General features: G+C 47.3%; 2 protein-coding genes and 1 long non-coding RNA gene across 8 annotated transcripts in view; 2 read left to right on the top strand and 1 right to left on the bottom strand.

Moving 5' to 3' along the window:
* Positions 1-91: 91 nt before the first annotated feature.
* Positions 92-9,209, top strand: LOC149366883 (heat shock protein 68-like). The gene is made up of 3 exons (XM_089552854.1): positions 92-1,128; positions 4,725-5,309; positions 8,673-9,209. The coding sequence occupies exons 1-3, from the start codon at positions 175-177 to the stop codon at positions 9,090-9,092; spliced, it is 1,959 nt and encodes a 652-aa protein (XP_089408980.1). The 5' UTR covers positions 92-174; the 3' UTR covers positions 9,093-9,209.
* Positions 5,641-8,616, bottom strand: LOC149366884 (uncharacterized). 6 transcript variants are annotated; one of them, XR_016284275.1, is made up of 6 exons: positions 7,878-8,616; positions 6,549-6,704; positions 6,425-6,486; positions 6,037-6,237; positions 5,916-5,972; positions 5,641-5,784 (listed from the first exon to the last, which is right to left on the bottom strand). It is a non-coding gene; the product is annotated as an uncharacterized LOC149366884 (long non-coding RNA). The 6 variants fall into 6 exon arrangements; XR_016284270.1 differs by having other exon boundaries at positions 5,641-5,781; positions 7,878-8,614; XR_016284273.1 differs by having other exon boundaries at positions 5,641-5,972; positions 6,037-6,111; positions 6,176-6,237; positions 7,878-8,614.
* A 606-nt stretch (positions 9,210-9,815) lies between the features above and the next one.
* Spt5 (Transcription elongation factor subunit Spt5) overlaps positions 9,816-24,129 on the top strand; it is a 38,912-nt gene continuing 24,598 nt past the window's right edge. Inside the window, exons 1-8 of the mRNA XM_089552849.1 lie at positions 9,816-9,951; positions 12,124-12,370; positions 15,079-15,365; positions 17,440-17,577; positions 18,732-18,831; positions 21,354-21,704; positions 23,541-23,605; positions 23,709-23,814. Coding sequence (XP_089408975.1) covers positions 12,194-12,370; positions 15,079-15,365; positions 17,440-17,577; positions 18,732-18,831; positions 21,354-21,704; positions 23,541-23,605; positions 23,709-23,814 — 1,224 coding nt within the window. The 5' untranslated portion in view covers positions 9,816-9,951; positions 12,124-12,193. The remainder of the gene's footprint in view (positions 9,952-12,123; positions 12,371-15,078; positions 15,366-17,439; positions 17,578-18,731; positions 18,832-21,353; positions 21,705-23,540; positions 23,606-23,708; positions 23,815-24,129) is intronic.

Raw genomic sequence — 24,129 nt, 5'->3', positions numbered from 1 at the left:
TTGTTCTGCTCTCTGATTGGTCCAAAAGCTCTTGCGCGCCTCTCGATCTTTCTCGAACGATACGAGCTTTCTTTATAAGCAGCGCGTCGTCTGCTAGCAAGCAGATTTCACTGAACTTGTGTACCACGAGTGAGATTCCATTCTCAAAACTTTGCTGCAAAGCTCCTTGACAAAATGCCATCCCGTTCACGTTCACAAGCGCCGGCGATCGGCATCGACCTGGGCACGACGTACTCTTGCGTCGGCGTTTTCGAGCACGGTCGGGTCGAAATCATCGCCAACGACCAGGGGAACCGCACAACGCCAAGCTATGTCGCCTTCACCGACACGGAGCGCCTCATCGGAGACGCCGCCAAGGCGCAGACGGCGATGAACCCCGAGAACACAGTATTCGACGCCAAGCGACTCATTGGCCGCAAGTACGATGACCCGAAGATCCAGGAGGATCTCAAACACTGGCCCTTCAAAGTGGTCAACGAATGCGGCAAGCCGAAAATCTGCGTTGAATTCAAGGGTGAGAAGAAGAGGTTCAACCCGGAAGAAATCAGCGCCATGGTTCTGACCAAGATGAAGGAGACTGCAGAGGCGTACCTGGGCAAGAAAGTGACAGACGCAGTCATCACCGTCCCGGCGTATTTCAACGACTCTCAAAGGCAGGCGACGAAGGACGCTGGAGCCATCGCCGGCCTGAACGTACTGCGGATAATCAACGAACCGACGGCTGCAGCTCTGGCTTACGGGCTCGACAAGAACCTCCAGGGTGAGAAAAATGTTCTCATTTTCGATCTGGGAGGCGGCACATTCGACGTCTCCGTGCTGACTATCGATCAAGGCTCGATGTTCGAAGTTCGCTCAACCGCCGGTGACACGCATTTGGGAGGCGAGGATTTCGATAACCGGATGGTAGAGCACTTCGTCGAAGAGTTCAAGCGTAAGCATCGCAAAGACTTGCGCAAGAGTCCGCGAGCTCTCCGAAGGCTGCGTACAGCCTGCGAGCGCGCTAAACGCACACTTTCAAGCTCTGCGGAGGCCAGTATTGAAATTGATGCCCTGTACGAAGGCGCCGACTTTTACACGAAGATCACTCGAGCGCGCTTCGAAGAGCTCTTGTTACGTCCTTTATTGCTGGTGGCAGGGTACAGGCATTCCTTCAAGCCTAGAGGACCCTGGAAGACGGGACCAAGGAGAAAGACTGGAGGAGGCTGCAGCGCCCAGTACCGAATCTGCTTGACCATTCGAAGAAGGGTGATATGGGGCAACGGTCACATGTCGGATTTGATTCCGGCACATGAAGTCTCTGAACTCCTCCGAACAAAAGGCAGTGCCATTATCAGAAACAACAGTTTCTGGAATGCCATGGGTAGCAAAAAGGAAACGAAGCTTCGCACAAACTGTAGCTGTCGACATGGAATTCATCCGGCACACTTCCAACCACTTTGAGTGAGAGTCCACCACAATGAGGAAAACTTTGCCTTGGAAGGGCCCAGCAAAATCGATGTGTAGTCTTGTCCAAGGACGCTTGGTGAATTCCCAAGGGTGAATCTTTGCAGCTGCTGGCGCAGACCTGGATTCCTGACAACGTGCACAGTCTCTCACCTTCTGCTCAACATCTCTGTCGATTCCTGGCCACCACACGGCTCCTCTGGCAAGCCCCTTCATCTTGACAATTCCTGGATGAGCTGTGTGAAGAATGTCCATGACATACGGTCGAGCTGGCTCTGGAATGACCACACGACTGCCCCACAGCAAACAACCTTGGTACACCGACAGTTCATGCTTGCGGCTCACAAACGCTGCAAACTCTTCTGGCAGCTTACCCTCTGGCCACCCATGCTGCACCCAATTGCAGACTCTAGCCAACAGCTTATCCCTTGACGTGAATCTTGCCACCTTCCTAGAGTTCCATGCTACTTCCGGCGCCATTTCCAGCATCCCTACTTCCCAAAGACGCTGCTCCTCTTCCTCTGCCCTACTGGCTCTCAGTGGTAAACGACTGAATGCATCAGCATTGGAAAGCTTCTCCGCTGGTCGATACTCAATTTCATAGTCATAAGCCGATAACATGAGGGTCCAACGCAGCATCCGTGGTGATAGCACCTGGGGAATGGGCTTGGCATGGTGCAACAGTCCTAAGAGGGGTTTGTGGTCTGTCACAATTTTGAAATGTCTCCCATATAGAAACTGATGATACTTCTTTATGCCAAAGCCGATGGCGAGCGCTTCTCGGTCTGTCTGGGCATAATTCCGTTCTGCCGCACTCATAGTTCTCGACGCATATGCAACCGGTCTCTCGCTGCCATCTTCGCACACATGACTCAACACAGCACCCAGTCCGTACGGGGATGCGTCACAGGCCAGCACTAGGGGTTTGTTGACATCATAGTGCACCAGAACATGTGATGACTGTAGCAGATCTTTCGCCTGGCGAAATGCTTCCGCCTCAGCTTCCATCCAACGCCACTCGCGACCCTTGTCCAACAGCCGGTACAGTGGCTCCAAGGCATGAGCTGCTCCTTTAAGAAACTTGTTGTAAAAGTTCAGAGCTCCTAAAAAGGCTTGAAGTTCCTTTTTGCATGTCGGCTCTGGGGCCTTGTGAATAGCACGCACCTTGTCTTCTGTCGGCTGCACACCTGCAGAGTTCACACGGAATCCCAAGTAACACACTCCCTCAACACCAAATTGACATTTGTCAAACTTTAGTCGCAGACCGTCTTCATGAATTCTTTTGAGCACTTCTTGTAAACGAGCATTGTGCTGCACCTCATCCTTTCCACCGATCAAGATGTCATCCAAGAACACAAGAACACCATCAATTCCATGCAACAGTTCTTCCATGTACCTCTGAAAGATAGCCACTGCCACTGCCACGCCAAATTGAAGACGGGTTACGCGGAACAGTCCCCGATGTGTTGTAACCGTCAACAAGTCAGCTGTTTCTTCATCAACAGTCTTCTGTTGATACGCCTGTCCGAGGTCTAGCCTTGAAAACTTCGAGCAACCTGCCAGCCTGGCAAACAGCTGCTCCGGTGTCGGCAGGGGATACGTCTCCCACTGCACTACACGATTGACTGTGCTCTTGTAGTCCCCACAGATCCTTATCGATCCATCTTTTTTGACAACTGGAACGACAGGTGTTGCCCACTTCGAGTGCCGCACAGGCTGGAAAATGCCTTGGCTCACCAACTTGTCCAGTGCTTCGTCCACCTTCGGTCTCAATGCAAACGGTACTTGTCGTGGCTTCAGAAATCGCGGCGGAGCTGCCGGGTTCACCTCTATGCGTACAGGAGGCCCTTTACTTGTCCCAAGTCCAGGCTCAAAGACTGAAGAATACTTCTTGAGCAAGGCTGTTGTTCCCCTACTGCCAGTTCGACTCGGCTCGTACACACTGTGAACACCACTCAGACTTATTCCCAAAGACTTGAACCAGTCCCGACCGAGAAGTCCGATACTAGCACCCTTAACCACCACCAATCGCAGGCGATGTTCCTGCCCCTTGAATTCCACCTTCACGGTCAGTTCACCCAACACTCGTAGTTCCTTGTTATTGTAAGCTCGGAGATGAAGATTACTTGGGCGCAACGCCCTTTTCGATATTCGCAGCTTCTGCATAGTCCGGTCGTTGATGACTGAACACACTGCACCAGAGTCCACCTCCATCTCTAGGGGACTTCCGTTGACGCGCACTTCCACTCTCACGGCTGGCTCTTCACCAGACAGCACGAACACGTCGTAAACGTCCGACGCAGCATTCTTGTGACGGCCTCCACTGGCCCGTTTTTTGTTCTGAGAGTTGGGTTCAGCCGAAGCGCGAGCTGCCGCCTTCCTCCTGCATGCTCTCACTATGTGCCCTCGTTGCTTGCAGAAGTGGCACTGCATATTCATGAATGGGCAACTGCTTGGCGAATGCGCACCCTTGCAGCGGAAACATACGCTTGTGCTCCCAGGCGAACCAGCCTGCTTATGGGTACCCTCCTTGGCTGTCACTGGCGCAGAGACCTTCGCAACACACGGGTCGAAACGCTGCCCGCTCACGCTGCCAACTTCACACGATGCGGCACTGCCGCGAATTTGCTCGGTCTGTCGCTGCGCAGATTCCATTGCAATGGCTTTCTCCCGAGCTGTAGCAAACGTAAGCTCCGGCTCCGCCAGCAACCGACGCTGAAGGGTCTCGCTTCGCACCCCGCACACTAGCCGGTCGCGCAACATGTCATCGAGCGACGCACCGAAATCGCAGTGTTCCGAGAGACGTCGCAATTCTGCGATGTAGTCGGCAATTGACTCACCGGGCTGCTGTTGACGTGTGCCAAACTTGAAACGCTGTACTGTCACCGACGGTCGCGGCGAGAAGTGGTTTGAGAGACGCCTGACGATCTCATCGTAGGCCACGGCCGACGGCGCATCCGGAGAACAAAGGGAGCGAACGATGGCATACGTTGCTGGGCCGCAAACGCTGCAGAGCGTTGCTCGCTTCTTCTCGTTACCGTCGATGTCGTTTGCTTGAAAGAAAAATTCGAGGCGCTCCAAATACAAGGGCCAAGACGTCGCCTCTGTTGGAACGAATTCCTCAATCGTGCCCAGCGCAGTTGCCATTTTTACCTCGTCGCCAATTATATGTTACGTCCTTTATTGCTGGTGGCAGGGTACAGACTGGCGGGAAAGCCGCCAACACGTGACACATGGTAGCTCAGGGTTGCTTGGCCCTAAAGATTGTCCCGCTATAACAGCTCTGCATCGATCTCTTCCGTAGTACGCTGGGACCTGTGGAGCGCGCGCTTCACGATGCCAAGATGGACAAAGGACAGATCCACGATGTCGTCCTTGTCGGAGGTTCCACGCGTATTCCGAAGGTGCAGAAGTTGCTGCGCGACTTCTTCAACGGCAAGGAGCTCTCCATGGGCATCAACCCGGACGAAGCCGTCGCCTACGGAGCAGCGGTGCAGGCCGCCGTCCTCAGCGGTGACAACAGCGAGAGCATCCGGGACGTGCTTCTGGTTGACGTCGCACCCCTGTCGCTCGGCATCGAGACCGCCGGTGGTGTCATGACGCGCATCGTAGAACGCAACACCAGGATCCCGTGCAAGACATCGCAGGTCTTCACCACCTACTCCGACAACCAGCCAGCCGTCACCGTCAAGGTGTACGAAGGCGAGCGGGCGATGACGAAGGATAACCACCTTCTGGGCACCTTCAACCTTAACGGCATTCCGCCAGCGCCTCGTGGAGTTCCGAAGATCGAAGTCACCTTCGATATGGACGCCAACGGCATCCTGCACGTGTCAGCTAAGGACCAGCCCAATCAACCACTGTACGTCCAGCGGACGTACGATGTACGTCCCTTAACGGATGTACGGATATCCGTGGGAGATCCGCCGACCTCCGACGGATCTCCGAGGGACGTCCGACGGAGGTACATTTATAACTAAAAAGATCTCCCACGGACATCCGATACAGATATCCGCGGATATCCGCCGCGGATCTAAAGAGGACATTGGCATGTTGCAGGCCTTGGTGACTGCAGCCACTAATATAACTGTCACTAAATGAGTTTATATACAAGCCCACAAAGTGTTCTATATCAGGCACAGGCCTCATCGTACGTCAAATGCATAATTTATAGGAAGCAACCAAACACAAAGCAAGTTGTCTTAAAATCAAACAATTTTATTAAAGGCATTAATGCATGCTTTCAACCTTCAAGAGGCATTCTTCACGCTTGACGCTGGAAGAGGTATCATGCAATAGGACGGGTTACTGTATGCAGGTTGTATTCTCATGTTGAATCTGCTGTAAAAAAGTTTTTCCCAAGAAAACAAACAAAAATGCAAAAATACTGTCAGTAAAAGGGTACATGATTTTTGCAATTCAAGATACTGCCACTGAAGATCATAATAAAAAATACTATAGCTATAACATACCTGCTGACTATGTCACACATTTGCAACCATCAATTGCATGAACCGTCCACACATGTGCTGCAAAGGAAAAGATGAAGAGTGCATGAGGAGAGCTGATAATTTCAACACACTTCGAACTTACATGTAGACCAATACTCTGTAGCGCAAGCTACAACACGGTTGCTCTGAATGGGCTGGTGACGTCAGTGCAGCAACCCTGAGGGAACAAGTGGACAGGTTGTGAGTGGGCAACATGCACTTACACTGCGACTAATACATACCTGTTGACACTACGATGTGGCACATTTGCAACAATCAATTGCACGAGCTGTCCACATACACGCTGCAAAGAAAAAGATGAAAATTAATTTCAGCATACTTCGAACTTACATGTAGACTGCTGCTTTTTAGTGCAAACTATTACATAGTTGCTCTGAATGGGCTGGCCCATCCGTGCAGCAATACTGAGGGAACAAGTGGACAGGCTGTGAGAGTGAGTAACATGCACTTACACTGCAACTAATACATACCTGTTCACACTACGATGTGGCACATTTGCAACAATCAATTTCACAAGCCATCCACAGACACACTGCAAAGGAAAAAGTGAAAAATGCATTTGTGGAGTTGGAAATTTTAACACTACGAACTTACATGTAGACTGCTGCTCCGTATTGCAACCTGCTATAGCAGAACAGTAGCACAACAGGCTATTCACGTCATACCGGCAGAAGTTTCATGAAATAGGAAAGGTTACTGCGTGCAGGCAATACTCTCATGGTTGAACTTGGTATTCCAAAAAGGGATGCTCTGAAAAACAAAACACCAATAGAATACTTTTACTGAAAGGTTAAGCAAATATTTAAGTTTGAGAAGTACTGTAAGTAAAAACATTAATGAAAGACAATATCAAGAGAATTGCATAATTTTGACCAAAATTTCTCCAGCCTTGCTGCCACATAGTAATGGAACTCTATGATGAGATAAGAGGTGTACAAGAGTTTACAATGCATATAGCACACACAACAAAATCAAGCTAATAATCTACACACGGCTTGCAGAGGAAACAAAATATGAGAGAGCAACCTGTACTGCACTTTTTCAACATAACGTAGACCTCATGATGCAGCAAAACATGGCCTTTGTTGAAACAAGCCCGCTCACAAGGTTCGCTGATGAAGCACCCAGCCGGCACTAACAACAAATCTGATGATCCACAGCTCCACAGGAGTAAGGCAGAGAGGTCTGCTCACAATCCAGGGATATGTATCTCTAGGTGTGCCATATATGGACCTGCTACCTTGCTCAGCACTGAGCCTTATGAGCATGAACATGTGACAAAGCTACACCAATGCACTGCATGGCCTCATTGCAGTTAGTACGCAGCGATAATAGGTGAATAACGTGTGACTGAAGTTCGGAAATTTAACAGAACACTTCAGTTTTCAAAACAACGCTATTGCACAGCGCAAATTACTGTGCTGTAGATGGCTGGAAACATCCATTTGACAAGCCTAATGTTGAAACAAGTCGATAAGCTGTGAAGGTAGACGAATTTTACATTATTTTCAACCTACCTGCACTTTCCATGGCATGGCATAACTTAGGCACCAATACACTCGGCACGCGGGCCACATATACACACCACAAAGACAGTAAGAAAATAAGAAATCAGTCGCGAATCACTGCAAAACACACACAGCCCCGACATTATCCTTTTCGTGCATTCTGTTTTATTGCTATTATGAACTTACGTAAAACTGCCTTAAGATTCACACTGTGCACGTGTACACCTCGTCTCAATTTTTTTCCTAGTGTAGAACGAGAGAGGCGCGATGCACTGGCTTACGGAGCTTCGCGACAGGCTCGCGAACGCGAGCAAACACGTTTGCGGCAGCTTTCGCATCGTACTTGTAACTTACACAGCACTTTGCTCATCCCACGGCAACATCATCAAACTAATCTTCAAGCACAGTTACTTACTTGCAAGTTATAACACGCCGCTTCTTTCATCCGAGGCAACAAAGAGTCGGGTGCAGTACGACGTCGGGGCTATTTCACGACAGCTTCGGGTCCAGAAGGTCTTGACGAGCGCATAGGTGATTGATCACATTTACAGCACAGCCAAGCAACCGCAGAACAAACAAACCGCATACTGTAGCAAAAATAAAGGTCGGAAGAGACGAAAAGATCGCGCTGTTTGGCCCCGCGCCGCCCGCGACGGAACTGGTGGCTGACGGATTGGATTGGATCGACTTTAAGGCCTGTCGTTCTGCCGCGGCTTCTGGTAGGAGTTTAGTTTTCATGGAAGGCAGCATGCCTCGGTTACCTCGGCGGAATGCTGGAAGAGGAAAGGGCATTGATCGCAGAAAGTCCCGCAATTAGTTTAATTCAGGTTCTTTCATATCAGCACCATATTCGAGTGATGTTAATTGATTAATCCGAATATGCAACTAATTGCCGGTATAAAAATTTGACCGGCTGAATTTGTCGTTTGCAAATAGAATTTCTTTTAATTTTTTTATGTGAGGAAAAACAAAATATGTATGTGATGTAAGTTCAGATCCCTACAGGCATATTCACGGATACCCGTCGGACGTCCGTCCGCGGATATCCGCCAGCTATCCGATAACGAACGTCCTTCGGACATACTCCGAATCTCCGATGCGTATGTCCGGATATGGACGTCCGTAGGCATGCCTTAAGGACATCCCCACCTGGCACTGGAGATTCGGATCTTAATCGTACGTACTACGGATATCCGTGGTTGACTGGGAGAGTACGGGCAGGCAGGAGAGCATCCGCATCACCAACGACAAAGGCCGCCTCACAAAAGAAGACATCGACAGGATGCTCGCGGAGGCGGAGCGGTTCAAGCAGGAGGACGAAGCACAGCGAGAACGCGTGGCCTCTAGGAACACGCTCGAGGCCTATGTGTACAACGTCAAGCAGGCAGTCGAAGAAGCCGGAAGCAAGCTCAAGCCCTCGGACAAAGACAGTGTCCTGGAGAAATGTAGGCAAACCATCTCCTGGATCGATAGCAACAGCCTCGCTGAGAAAGACGAGTACGAAGACAAGCTGAAGGAGCTCCAACAGTTTTGCGCTCCCTACATGTCCCAAATGCACCAGCAGGGTCCCAAGAACAGAAGTGCTGATTCGGCGCCGCAGTCCGGCCCTACAATCGAGGAAGTTGACTGAATCAACGTCTGTGCTTAGTATAGGCTTAACTAATTATGAAATGTGTTAACTGTGAAATATGTACATATGTATATAATAAATTAACTATTTTTAAGCAATAAAATGACGCACTTGAAATTGTGTTTAGGCTCTTCTGTTCTTAGGTCGGGGCTTGCGCTTTGCACCACCAGCATCGGAGTCCAATGCAAGCTGCAAGCTTTGCTTCCTTTACTACGTACATTGCATTTAAAGCGTTGATAAAACAATTACCATTGGTAGTTCGTTAATTTCTCCAATGCGAGCCGTTTTTGTGGCCACAGAATTCAAAAGAAATTTTTGTAGAGTGAGGTTATAAACTAAATAGTTGAAATAATGAAATATACAAGTACACAAATAACTGCGTTCTGCAGCAAACCGATTCTCTAAGTATCTCGTTTCAATGCTTAGTAATAATTTTTCACCTTATTTTTCTCGTATTCAAGGTATTCAAACTGTCCTCAATCCTCATGCTAGTTTATGCAAGGGCCACGGAGTCGTCTGCTAAAAAAAAGTGGCTAAAAAAGCACCTGTATGCAGCGCCAATATTTTTAAGTAATTGTGCAAAAAGCCTCACAATATTGAACAAAAATAAAATATAAGTCACAGTACCAAAATTATATATGATACAGCTTTATTTTTATCATGGTTTCGCTTTTCATTTTTTTATAGTGCCAGAACGTGCGGACAATCGCACTCGACATCGCGGGCTACTACTTTTAAGCAAGCAACACTGTGCCTGGCTTGTCAGGTTGGTTGCTGGCTGGCGACGTTTTAGCGATTTCGTTAAAAAAAACCGCTTTTCTTGCATCTGGCGTCCTCAACTTACTGCTTATTAAAGCAGGTAAGTACACAGCAGGCCTTAAATAGCCCTCTGTTTAGCGATACCGTTACAACGCGCCCACAGTGGGTGCTGATTAGGCAGGACAGTTGCTGTGTTGCTATGATTTCCAGAGCACGACTTCTAGTGTGTTACGCTTGTCTATTTTCTCCGTCATCTGTTAGAGTGGCTTACACCGGTTCTTTTCTAGAAGTTGTTTGCTTCGCCATAGTACTGCTGTTGTGTTTGTAATGTATCTGCGATCAGCGATTCTGCTGTGCATCGGTGGGACATACCAAGGAGCTACCTGCGGGTGGTCTTGCCTTTTATTGCCAGTGAAGCAGCGGCGTGTCACGATCTAGTAGCCTTGTAAAAGTGTAAACATTGCGACAACGGTCATTAAGTCCTCCGTTTGCGGTTTGCCGCGCGGTGCCAGCTACTACGCCGATCGAGTTGTGCGTAGGTGTCTTCCGCCTCGCCGGCGTGTTGATGTTCGAACAGATTTTACGCGGTCTTTGAACAAAAAGTTGAAAAACGGCTATAAACAGTGCCCCGAGAATCGCGGGGCATTACATAGAGCAGTTGAATACACACGTATTCAACTGCTCTCCGATAAGCGATCACGGCATCACAGCGGCTTTAGCCGCATGTTCCGCGTTGCTCGCGGTCGCGTTCTCAGAAAGGTGATCGTGTGGTAACTGGCTTGTCTGACCTGTTATGTGGAGTTAATACTGCTAGCACATACAGCTCTAGCAACATGGACAGTGAAAATTGATGGTCGTGCCGTACCCACGACGTGCTACACTTTATTTGCTGTACAGGGGTCGTGATTTTACCGTCCACCTGCACGGAACTAAGCCAGTCCTTGCACGTTTTGAAGTGTTTGGCCGCCTGTGGCTCATTTGGAGACTAGCCCAGATAACTGACAGTATTATTATGTGTTGCAAGGTGGAGCATTCGAGTTGCCATGTTTTGGTTACTGTCATTAAATGCTTACTAAAGGGGCATTAGATTAAGTTTTGATGTGGTTGCACATTACAGAATAAACTGTACAGGAGAGGACTAGATGGTGTGGCATTGCTCTTGGGCCTTTGTCTCTCTGGAAAACACAGAAACTGGGGAAACCCCAGATGGCTTCATTACTGCTTGCATGAACTCTGAGCTCTGTATATGATGTAATAACAAACTGTATGTCGTTTTGGGCCACTGAATTGATAAATATTTTTTGCCTAATCAACCCCACATTGTTAGCAAAGCCAGCATGAGTATCTTGAACCGAGCATTTGTTTTCTGCACCATAAACACCTCCTAAAATTAAAAGGTGTTAGCAGTGATCTTCAAGAGGAAGATAGCGGGCTTAGTGAAAAATACGAACGGCCTCATTAGAGGCACTTCTCATGAATAATTGCTGTCAAATGCGCATGAAGCATAGTGAACGGGGTGTGGAAACCCTAAGCTTGATTTCCTAAAAGCAAATGTGCGATGTGCATGAAATAGTGTTGAGTATTCCACTATGAGTGGCTAAACAATGACTCCCTTTTCGTTGCTTTCTACATTTCATCTGAATTGATCGTGCTCAAACACAAAAGGCTGGAATTGCATTCTTTCGTATGAAAAGTTCCTTCCAGTCTTACCAACGTTGATCACTGACACATTTTCACAATGCCTCAGCTAATATTGTATAATCGGAAATGTTCCAAACCTGCCATCTTTTATTTATTAAATAAGTTAAAGTTAGTAAATAAGTCAGCTGCTGCGGTGGCTCAGTGGTTATGGCACTCGGCTGCTGACCCGAAAGACACGGGTTCGATCCCGGCCGTGGCGGTCGTATTTCGATGGAGGCGAAATTCTAGAGGCCCGTGTGCTGTGCGATGTCAGTGCACGATAAAGAACCCCAGGTGGTCAAAATTTCCGGAGCCCTTCACTACGGCGTCCCTCATAGCCTGAGTCACTTTGAGACGTTAAGCCCCCCAAAATTAAAGCAAATTGAATAAGTGCTTTCTTGTGTATTCTTTTCCTGGCCCCGGCGGTAATGGAAATAAGTACAAGATGACTGAAACTTCTGTAGACGAGTATTCCTTTGCTGTAGGGATTCATATTCTGGCATGTTAACAACTAAAAACGCATTCGTTTTTATAAGATTAGGGGCTCTCTGTAGACGGTTATGTAAGCTCTTGTGCTTTTCTTCTACTCCAGGTCCTGCAAAGCGCACCTCCCACGAAGAGGCCCGTATCCAGTGAGGCTCAGCTGAGGCAGGCCGGCAACCATGTCGGACAGCGAGGGGAGCAACTACTCGGACAACGAGAGCGAGCGCAGCTTCCAGGCCAGCGAGCATGCCGAGGAGGAAGAAGAGGAGGAGGAGGAGGAAGAAGAAGAGGCTCGCAGTGAAGCCGGAAGCGGGGTTGGCGTGGCCGAAGCCGAGGAGGTGCCTGAAGGTGCAGAGGTAGGTTTTACTCGTGAGGTAGCGAGTCCCGTAACCTTTTATTTTGCACGTGACTGACTTGACTGTGGTGCCACTGAAGACAAAACTAAGATAGGTGGATGCCATGCAGGTCACTGTCTTTCAACCACCGATTGGTTTTAACGTGAAAGCACTTTTCGATGGGTAAACTCTAGAAAGATCTTGCGATGTTTGTGAGTTTGTGCCAAGTGAAATAAATAAGTAAAAATAAATCATATAAATATTGCCGTGACTAGGATTTGAACCTGTGGCGGTATGAACAGATAGCTTTGCTGGCTCATGCTCGAGAGCGCTGGACTAATGCCACAGCCAAGCACGCCTCTGGTTAAACTGCTACAGACACTCAGGCTGTGCATTGCACATCATCATCTTTATCAACTTTTATCTGTGGCACGAAGACAGAGACAGAGAATTCTCTCTCTTCATCGTCGTTGTTAGCGTTCATGTAATTCTGCTTTCGCACGTTTATAGCATTTAGGCTAAAATTCTTAATTTTTTGGGGGGAATCAAATTTATGATGTTGTGACCATTTGCCAACTTAAAAGTCTCCACATCACTGATGAGAAAAGCAGGTAATTGAATGCACAAATTTTCAATGCCAAAGCTGCAAGAAACAGTGCCATCAACTCTGATAAGCATGCACCCTACTTCGAACATCATGTGCGAATTGCCATTTTTGATTGCGAAACTTTGAAGTTCTTGCTGATGAGGTTGTATTATAAGAATAAAATGGAATTACTTGGTGGTCTGACACTCAGCTTTCTGTATTTCCAATCTCTGTTTGACCGCATCCAACATCCCGGAGTGAAAAAGTGGCCTTAGTTTTTTCCATCTGCGGTGACTTTAGCCCTTTCTCTCTTCATATCTCCATTGTGCATGTAAATTGTGTGGTGTCGGTTACTTCTGGGGTGTGATGTGTCGTGAAAGACAGGCGCTTATATATGGGGAGCCTTTGCGACAAGTCGCATAGAACCCCCTCAAACCAGGAGTGATAAACAGATGCGTAAAATTATTTTTAAGGTGGATGCCTCGTAGTTTGTCATTAGCTGTGCTGTTGCTCCTGTGAGCATGTTTTCGTTTGTGTGTTTTTTAGGTGCAGGCACTTTCTAAAAGTCCTGAAATGTGCTGATTTCTTTGCATAGCAACATCTTGGGACAGAAATGAGTCAAAAGAGGTATCATTGATACCCTTTGAAAGCACTGTCTGTTCACAACATGGACGTATGATTACCTGGCAGAAATTGCGTAAATAACCATATGGGTGGGTGCAAATTTTGTCTGTACAATTCTGGCATGCTTTTCGTCGATAACTTTTTTCTCCGCTGTATAATTCATGACTTTTTATACTCAAGGTCAAGCGGCATTACTTAGGAGAGTGATAAAATGTATAATGTGTTAACGAAAAACAAGGAATGCAACTGAAAATAAAGTACAAGTTGTTAGGCTTCTATTCATACAGTGAAAGCATTGATGGCCTGCAATGGTGATGATGAGGCCAGGCAATCGGTGTGGCAAGGAATGATCCCAACCTTGTGGGAGTGATTAATGTTGTATAGAACAGTAGGACAGATTAGAGATTAGTTCATTGCAATAAGCACAGGAAGTTGGGCTAGTTGGTGTTGATTCATTCTTAGCAGCGCAAAAAAATGAGGAGCAAAGCTTGTGTTGTGTCTCCTCGTTCACTTTGGTCCTCGTTTTTTTGCGCTGCAAAGTATGTAGTTCATTGCATCAGAGATTAGATGCAAATTGCTTGCCACGTGTATACTATCGGGGACAAAAGTGGTATACTCCACGCTGTGGGAGCAACGGAAAACTGCGTTGCAACGCCATCTATAGGCGGCATCTGGAATCAAGACATGCTTGCTGGTAATGAAGGTCACGCATTGGCTGTCTCGATCTCAGATGCCGACTGTAGACCTGTAGATGGTGTTCAACGCAGTTTTCCGTTGCTCCGGCTCCCTCCACGGGGAGTATACCACTTTTGTCCCCGATAGTACACCCGGCCAAATCGTTTAACTGGCTCGGGTGTTGCATTGCTAGATGCACCTTGTCAAAGGTTCTTTTCGGCTACACCGCTGGCATATTCACGCTGTAATTTGACATGTGAGATGGCATTTTCTGGTTACTTTTTGTTCACATAATGTTTGAGTGGAGTACTTGCGTGTTTAGATGAAAGTTATCAGAAATGTTCATTGTCTGCCACTACGAAGACCCGAAACAAGCGGAGTACGCAGCAATGGTTCTGGTGGCACATTTGCGCTTACTCTGGGTAAACAACTTGTCCGCCATGAAAGGAGTGGTAGTTTTACCCAGAGGAGGAGGCCATATGGACCAGGACCATTGCTGCGTATTCCGCTTGTTTTGGCTCTTCGTAGTGGCAGACAAAAATTTCTGATAACTTTGATCTAAACACGCAAGCACTCCACTCAAACATTATATGAACAAAAAGGAACCACGAAATGCCATCTCGCGCGTCAAATTACACCATGAATATGCCAACGGTGTAGCCGAAAAGAACTTTTTACAAGGTGCATTTAGTGATGCAACACCCGTGCCAGTTAAAGATTTGGCCGGGTGTACATCATGTGGATTAAGGTAGTGCACTGTTCACAAGCCAAATCAGTGGTTCGGTCCGTGATGTCAGCACTACGCCTTTATTAAACGGTCACTGTGGTGTGTCCTTGTGTTCAGGAGGAGCCTGAGCCCGAGGAAGAGCCCGAAGGCGAGGACCTGAACGACGAAGAGGAGGAGTATGACGAGGAAGAAGAGGAGGATGAAGAGGATGAGGCCCGGCGGAAGCGCCGCAAGAAGGCACGCTTTGGCGGCTTCATCCTCGATGAGGCCGAGGTTGACGACGAGGTGGAAGATGAGGAAGACTGGGAGGAAGGGGCCGAGGACATGATCGACCCGCATCGGGCCTCCGAGGAGACCTCGTCCAAGGAACTCAACTCCCATCGACGTCTGCAGATGATGCTCACGTAAGGAAAGAGTTGACGGGATTCGCTAATTATTTGTTTACATACTAAGTAGAAAACGAGCGGAAAGGACACGTTCACAAGGAGGAGAAGTACAGAGGACAACGCTGGAAACACAACTGAAATATTCTTTACTTGGTGAGTTGCCAATTTACTTGGTAAATTGCCAACAACAGAACAGGGCACACATGCGCGAGAGCAACCACAAACACTATCAAAACAACGAGAACAAAATTGATTAAGCGACGGAAGATTGCATGTGGCAACCTATGTCCCATTTGTGAAACTATACTCTTTGGCCGTGAACCTGACAGAGCTGTCGCTGACGCATTCAGTTCCTCAGACGCTCTGTCAGGTTCACGGCAAAGGAATACAGGTTCATGAATGGGACATAGGTTGCCACATGCAATCTTCTGTCGCTTAATCAATTTTGTTCTTGTTGTTTTGATAGCATTTGTGGTTGCTCTCGCGCATGTGTGCCCTGTTCTGTTGTTGGTGATTCACCAAGTAAAGAATATTTCAGTTGTGTTTCCAGGAAAGCATTGTCCTGTGTACTTCTCCTCCTTGTGAATGCGTCCTTTCCGCTGATTTTCTACTTACTATGCACCAACTGGCCCAACAAGCTACGCTTCTTGAATCTGTTTACATGTTTTCTTTCTCTAATAATTCTCTGTTAAATTTGCATATCATTTTTTTTCTTCTTGGAGGCATTTGTCACGAAGGATCTTCTTTACCCTGATGTAAAGAAAAGCATTTTAGACTGACAACTCTTGACATCTGGCTGTTCTTTGGGCGCTATTTTAGTATCGTCATCTAGACATCCCGGCTTTTATTTTGCATTTGGTTACAGTTTCTAGTTAACTGCAGTTGCTGTTGTAGCTGCTGTCAGGATTAGTTCACTGTGTTGTTGCACGCCAGAGATTAGTGACACGATGTGAATCAAATCAATTTTGGGATAAGAGGTGCCAGAATTTGCACAGCGTATAATTTGGGGGTGTCCTCCTTTGGTGTGATAGGTTTTGAACGTTGGAAATAAGTATGGTTATTCCCAAATATATTTTATTTAGTTTAGTTTATTTTTAATGCGGAGTTTCAAGGAAACTGTACAGCTCTCTCCTACAGCCTTCTCGCCTTGCCCATGTGGTCATTAAGTTGTAGTTCTTTTTGTACAGTGATGTCTATTTGTGGAACTTTCTGGTGTCAGCATCATTGGTGTTAAGGGGGGATGTGGGGATCAGATCGCAAAAATCGCAAAAACGATTTTTGAAAAGTACCCTTCTTGGCATCTCCAACATTGTTTCTATGTTGTACTGAAATATTTAACCCAAAAATAAACTTCAGGCGCTCCAAATAAATATATTTGTCGGCATCTACACATAGACAGTGTGTGCTAGCTTAGAACTTTCAGGCTTGTTTTCTCGGAAGCTTGTTTTGAGGTTAATGCCTTGCTCGGGAAAAGCGTAGCACAGCAATGGGTACATGTATTTTTACCCCGTTTGTTTTGTTGTGTTCACTGAAATGGGGTCTGCGCCAAGACAGTCTCAGATTTACCATTTAGGCTCACATGTTTTTATTACATGGTAATTAGAGCATGACACATTCTAAAGATGAAGAGAAGGTGCATATTGTGTCCTTTAAAAAGAGAGCGGAGAATTAAAAAAAAAGTTAAGAGAGTCTTGATTTACGCCACACTTCTTCGTAAATATTAAAAGCATTTACAGACCTGTAGCTTGTTTTTTTGTCATGCTGGGCTTTCCACAAGCAAGCAACATGGGGACAACATATAAACAATGCTGAAAGGGAACCTACGGGGGTGTCATTGTGAAACTTTTATCTGATTGTTTGATCCTGTTTTAAGCTAGTCTGCCAAATTTCATCACTCTTAAGTCGAAAAATAGAAAAGTTGCCTTCGATCCCCTCATTCCCCCCTTAATGCTCCCATTGAAACAAGTGGGCTTCGGCTAGCGAGCGTGAGGATGTCACTCGTCGCTTGCGCTTGCCGAGCCTACATTTGATTGTTGAGTCCTGTCCTTCCTATTCCGCTCCAATATAAATTTCTCCCTTCTTGTCGGAACAGGTCCCAGAAGGAGGACGAGATAGAGGACTACTACCGGAGGAAGTATGCCGACACCACCGCAACGGAGGGAGGGTACCGAGAGGCCGACGTGGAACTCTCCGACGAAATCGCCCAGCAGACATTGCTGCCTGGAGTGAAGTGAGTGAAACTGGCTCCTTCCCCCCTTTTCTTTCGCGCTCTCCCTTCGTTAGTTTCTACTGTGACCTAAAAACGCAGAGCTTGGATACAATGTTCCGCATACACTGCCGTTTAGGAGCTGCGAGTGGCTACCGTTGTCAGAGAATTCAAAATTTGCATTGTCTTTATGTATTTCTACAACAGCTGGCTGGCGTAGAATGTTTTGTGTGAATTTCTTTAGCTGCCACCGATGTCACAGGTGTTTAAAACCCGTTTCGTGCTTGATGACCGGTATTAGGTCTGTGCACTGTGCGATGTCAGTGCACGTTAAAGAACGCCAGGTGGTCGAAATTATTCCGGAGCCCTTCACTACGGCGTCCCTCATAGCCAGAGTTGCTTCGGAACGCTGAACCCCAATAAACCAAACCAAACCTTAATTACCTTTAAAATGATAGCTAGTCTCTGTAAGCTTTTAGCCACCCTTGCGGTGCTAATCCTTTTTAAAACTTCAATAACATGTATTCACTGTTAAGCATGTGTGGAGCATTTTAGTTAGGAATATGTAGAATGTAATGCCGCTCACCAGTAATTGCCGTTTAAGCAAGAGGGCTGTATGTTGCGTTCGTGAGTAGAAAATCTCAGAACCAGGCTATGAAACAATGGAGTTAATTGCTTCATTGTAAGAGTGAAATTGAGGGCAGTGTAGTCAGCTACAGGAAGGAAAGTTACAGGTGTGATGTCGAGACACAGGAAGAGAGCTGAGGGGGTTAAGGAATAAACCTGAGTTCTTGATATACTAGATAAGATCAAGAAACGGAAACAGGCGGGGACATGGCATGCAATGTGAAGGCAAGATAACCGATGGTTCCTTAGTTTAATGGAATAGATGCCAAGGGAAGGGAAGTGTAGTAGGAGATGACAGACAGTCAGGTGGGTGGATGAGATTAGGATGTTTGCGGGGATAAGGTAGCCGCAGCTAGCACAGAACATGGATATCGGGGATAAGGGGGAGGCTTTTGCTTTGCAGTGGATGTATTTGGGCCGATGATGGTGATGAAGAGTTGAGATGTTGCTGCAGTGAATATCTCTGGTGCTGGCTTTCCAAAGTTTGCTTCCCAGCCAGTGGCCTAGAATGAGTGTTGAGCTCTAAAGCGTTCTGCTCCTGTTACATCCAGGGATCCCAACCTGTGGATGGTGAAATGCAAGCTGGGCGAGGAGAAGGCGACCTTGCTCCAGATGATGCGGAAGTTCATCGCTTTCCAGTTTACCGAAGAGGTAGGGAGCTGCTCCTCCTTCTTCTGTCACGACTTAGTGGTCATCTACTGTCTCAAATGGTAGAAAGAGCGAAGGGCGTTGATTGGTGTATTTGTTCACAAATGTTCTATAGTCAGGTACAACTCAAGAACAAAGCGGCTTTTCTCCATCAAAAGCCAAAGGCATCGGCTGATTCTCACGAGCCTGCTAGCCTGACAATGCAGGGAGTGACGGATGAAAGGGGAGAGTCTCCTCCCTCCGTTGTCATGCCGCTCCCTACATTGTCACGCCAGCAGGTTCATAAGAATCGGCCGACGCCATTGGCTGGAAGGGGGATCCTCTGACGGAAAAAAGCCGCTACGTTCTTGAGTTGTATCTGACTATAGCTATCCTGAGGTCATGTTAATGGCATGATCGTTAACCAGTTGTGATGTCACATTATTGACCTGATTTGAGGTTATTGTCTTGATGTCGTTAGCTCAACATGATGTCATTGGTGACATGTCTTCGTGAATGTTCTGGATAGCCTGATGTCACGTTATTGGCAGTAAATGACGTTGCATTATTTACCTTATGCAACATTATTGGCTTGAGTTCATTACCCAGTGTGCTGTCATTGGCAGGATTCCTTAATTAAGAATGTTCTGGACAACCTGATGCCATGAACATAGATGTTAAAGATTACCCTGGCACGTCCCGAGAACGTAATACAGTGAAAGCTCGTTAATTCAGAACTCGATAATTCGAATTTTCGGATAATTCGAACAACACTACTTGGTCCGGCCAAGCTCCATAGAGATCTGTGTATAAAAAAGCCCGTTAATTCGAAAGCGAGTCGGTTCCATTACGGATAATTCGAACTACGCGCCACCGCGTCTGGGCGGCTTGGCACACAGCATGTGGCCAAAAAAAAAGCACCTCCTCCGCATAGTTAGAGGCTGCGTACGTCCTAAACGGGGACAGAAGATGGAACTAGATAAAACCTTGGAAGAGTGGGTAAAGCTTAAATGGCGCCATCACTGGCGCGGTGGCCTGCGGCACCGCGCCACCGGAGGGAAGGGGTGGCGACCGCGCTGGCGGCTGCCTACCCTCTTTTCCGCAACCTCCGCAACTCGCAACTAAATGCTCGTTAATTCGAGCCCTGTTAATTTTTGATACGGATAAGCACTGTCAGCGCGGTCCCAGCCAACGCCCATGAAGGCTATGACTTCGGATGGGCGCTACAAATTACGTGCGAAAAACTTTTTCTTTTCTTTGCGAGTGTCGTCCATGCTTCCACCCATCGGTCGGTCGCCAATGGAAGCACGCGCTCAGCCGCGAAGAAGACGCCGGCACAAGCTGGCACTCTGCCAAAGTTCGCTTCCCCCTTGATGGAGCTAACGTCAAAAGTGATGTTATCGCTGCGCAGCATCTTGGCCGGAGAGGGGGGGGGGGGGGGGGGGGCATGACGGTCTGAAAACGAGGCTTGCACAACCGAACAAGCGCTGGCACTCTGCCAAAGTTCGCTTCCCCCTTGATGGAGCTAACGTAAAAAGTGATGTTATCGCTGCGCAGCATCTTGGACACGCTGCCAAGAAATGCCTTGTGGGCCATGACGGTGCCAAACGCGCCAAACGGAGGGAAGCGTTAACGACTGACGCTTTTTTTTTTTTTCAGATTCTTAGGCAAAAATTGGGGGTGGGTGGGTTCATTATGTGAGTGGGTTGGTTACGCGAGTAAATACCCTACATACACCATAATGCAAATGGTTCTTGTCGGTTTTTTCGCGGCCATTCGATAATTCGAACATCGGATAATTCGGATAATTCGAATGATTTTCCCGGTCCCCTGAAGTTCGAATTAACGAGCTTTTACTGTATAGCGCTTTTTGTGGCTTGTTGCAAATGATATTGATAAAGTGGTAATAAGACGAAGACATGTTCTTGGGTACAAAGCTTAGTACCACACTGGTTCTATGCTATGCATTGGCTGATTGCACTCTTTGAAAGAGTCATACCTAGGTTGGAAGATCTGTAATGCTACATTGCATTCAATCATATTTAGTATGCATTTTTACAATTCAACAGGTAGTTCTCACTGTCCTGTTCACCTCATGTCTAGGTCCTGCAGAATTAAATGAGGGGGGATGGGGGAGGGGAGGGGGGTTGTGGTGTACATGTAATGGGTGCAGCCTTTATTCTAGTTCCCCTCCTCTAACATTCTAGCATTTAAAAGTGATCAAGAAACCGCCTTGCTAGGGAAAGCTGAAACGCTCGTTTTGAACTTGCTTTTTCCGCATTAAATCTGGTGTCATGTTTCATCAAGTCGCGGTACATTTAAAAGTTTGCTGAGGACGTATGCTCATTCTTATATTCACTCTCCTAACCATTGCAGTGGGTTTCTGCACATTCCAAATTCAGCCTCCTTGCTTTTTTGAGAGTTGCCTTAAACCGTCATTTTGTCTCTGTTGAGAGCTTCAGAAGAGACTTCTTTTCTTAGAGGATGCACGGAGCCGTTAAGTGCCTCGATGATGATGACCCCCCCCTTTCTCTTGCCCCTTGCAGCCCCTGCAGATCCGCAGTGTGGTGGCCCCCGAGGGGGTCAAGGGCTACATCTACATCGAGGCCTACAAGCACACGCACGTCAAGCAGGTGATCCAGGGGGTGGGCAACCTGCGCATCGGGCTCTACCAGCAGACCATGGTGCCCATCAAGGAGATGACGGACGTGCTGCGCGTGACCCGGGAGCAGGCCCAGCTGCGGCCCAAGCAGTGGGTGCGCCTCAAGCGGGGCATCTACCGGGACGACCTGGCCCAGGTGGACTACGTGGACACGGCCCAGAGCCAGGTCAACCTCAAGCTGCTGCCCCGGGTGGACTACACCCGGCCCCGGGGGGCCCTGCGCTCCGCCGCCAACGTGAGTGCGTCGTCATTACGCTCTGTTGCCGCTTTTGTGGGGTAAGAATCGCGGAAGTGTCTGATACACAGTAGATTCCCGTTAAGACGAATTCGATTACGATGAATCCTCCAATCAGACAAACTTTATGACGTCATTGTGTTGGCTTCCCATAGACTCGGTCTAAAATGGTTGATGCACAGTAGACTCCCGTGAAGACGAACTCTATTAAGATAAATTCTCTGATGAGACAAACATAATATTATGAGAGGATTTGGTTGATTTTCCATAGAGTCAGTCTAAAATGTTTGATGTACAGTAGACTCCTATTAAGACGAATTTCATTAAGATGAATTCTCCGATGAGACAAACATTATGAGAGCATTTGGTTAATGTCCCATAGACTCAGTCTAAAATGTTTGATGCACAGTAGACTCCCGTTACAACAAACTCGATTAAGATCAATTACATTATGAGAGCATTTGGTCGGTTTCCTACAGACTGGGTCTAAAAAATATCTGCTTTAGATGAACTGTTTGCGTGACCTTTGGTTGAGATGAACTTACGCAGCGACCGTGGCCCACTGTGACTTCACGCAACGTTACTCTCGCGGCATCCTCGAGGCACACTCGAGGCAAGCTAGAGGAAAAAAAAAATTGAAAGAACATTTCCTTACTAGGAGGTGTACCCTGCGAGAGAGCTTCTCTGCATCTTTAGTTTACCCCTCGCAAGGCAGCTTTCCCACACCGATGGGGGAATATGCAGGGATGCGTCCTTGTGGGTTCGGTTTAGGAAGGCAGCTGGCTCTTTTGTGCCAGCCTGCGTGTGGTGCAGCGATCTGACATGGCCAGACCTGTGTGTTGCACGTGCTTAATGTGCCGTGCGTTGCTTTTGGTGAATGAAGAGGCGCATAGGTGTAGAGTAGCCGAACTTTAAACTGACGAAGCAGCTACTGCCTGTGTTTTTGTGGTGCAGAGATCGAACATCGTCTCATGTCTGTTGTCCGCGTCTCCTGTGGTGGTTGGAAAGACATAGGATGCATCTGCTTCTGTACTTGATAACAGCCGTGCTGCAGAAGGAGTTGGTTAGGAGAGAGAGAGAGGGAAAGATGGTCATAAGCTTTCTGAGCCTGTACCACATGACTAGCTAGTTGAGCACTTTCAGTGCGATTTAAGCGATTGGGAAAGCAAAAAACTGGCGAAAACAGATAGGAGTCACTGCGGTGAGGAGAGAAAAAGGCAGCAAAAGATAAAATAGGCCAGTGTTGTTTTCAAACGATGAAACGAGCCTTTTCATACCCTCGCTCTTCAGGTCACTTCATATGTAATGCTCTCTTTTTCATTATCTTTCCACTGAAATCCATTATTCTCATGTAACAAGTAATTCTATGCAACCAGCGGGGTCATATACCCTTTTTCGGGGGCACCCCTGATAAGACGAACAAATTTTTATGGTCCCTTCAAGTTTGCCCTAAATGGAGTCTACTATAGTTTTAAACATTGCAATAAAACATTCAATTACAGGTTGGGTGGAATGTTCGATATTCGAAATTTCGAGTTTTTTGACACCAATGAATAACGGTTGTGGAACTCTTTCTTTTTTGCTCTTACTTTTGTACCCATTGTACTCTCAAGAATAGGTTAAGCACTTTGCCAAGTTTTTTTTTATGCTTCTTATGCGTAAATCTCTGTTTTTGTGTCCTATGTTGAAGATGATAAGATTGAAAATTTAAGACCTTTAACTTGGTGTGATTTTAATTCATTGCGATGCCAAGACGTGAGTTCTCCGTTTCTTGCCAGTAGCTGGAATTCATGTTCATTACCTGTGTCACGTCTTTCTCTTTTTTTCCCACCTCAGGAGCCTGAAAAGCGCAAGAAATCGAAGCGGCCCGCAGCGAAGCTCTTCGATGTTGATGCCATCAGGTGAGGGGTTGTCAGCACGCCGTAACACGATTTAACTTCGTGCCAATACACGTGTCCTTGATTAGTAATCTTGTCGTTTACTCCTGCTTGCCTGCTTCTTCAGGGCCGTGGGCGGTGAAGTGACCACCGATGGTGACTTCCTCATATTTGAGGGCAACCGCTACAGTCGCAAGGGCTTCCTCTACAAGGCCTTTGCAACGTCGGCCATTGTAAGTGACGACCGCTAGAAGTGACGGGACGTTTTGTCCGCACTTGACTTGGCTGTCCACACTGGCGAATCTTACTGTGGGCCCCCTACTCAGAGGAAGTTAACTTCTCATTGGGTGGTATTTCAAAGCAACGAAACTGGCCAGGTGATAAGTGTATGAAGTTTTCTAGAATGATGTGGCTCTTACTGGTGCAAAATTAGCAATAATTGGAGGTCATTTGGGTAGACTTTTGTTGTGCAGTGGTCTCAACTTGGTTGTCATTGATGTCTGTGTTGATGATAGTTGTTGGTCTGCCACGGCTGATGATGGGGATAG

This window comes from Amblyomma mixtum, chromosome 1 (genome assembly GCF_055824585.1).
Source record: "Amblyomma mixtum isolate Tamu chromosome 1, ASM5582458v1, whole genome shotgun sequence".
In the NCBI taxonomy this organism is placed as follows: Eukaryota; Metazoa; Arthropoda; class Arachnida; order Ixodida; family Ixodidae; genus Amblyomma; species Amblyomma mixtum.
This window is presented reverse-complemented; position numbering and strand designations above follow the sequence as displayed.

Excerpts from the sequence above, each read along its gene's own strand:
- LOC149366883 (XM_089552854.1), top strand. The coding sequence starts at position 175 with ATGCCATCCCGTTCACGTTCACAAGCGCCGGCGATCGGCATCGACCTG. Across the intron at positions 1,129-4,724 it reads TGTTACGTCCTTTATTGCTG|CTCTGCATCGATCTCTTCCG; the intron begins GTGGCAGGGTAC and ends CCGCTATAACAG. Across the intron at positions 5,310-8,672 it reads AGCCCAATCAACCACTGTAC|AGTACGGGCAGGCAGGAGAG; the intron begins GTCCAGCGGACG and ends GTTGACTGGGAG.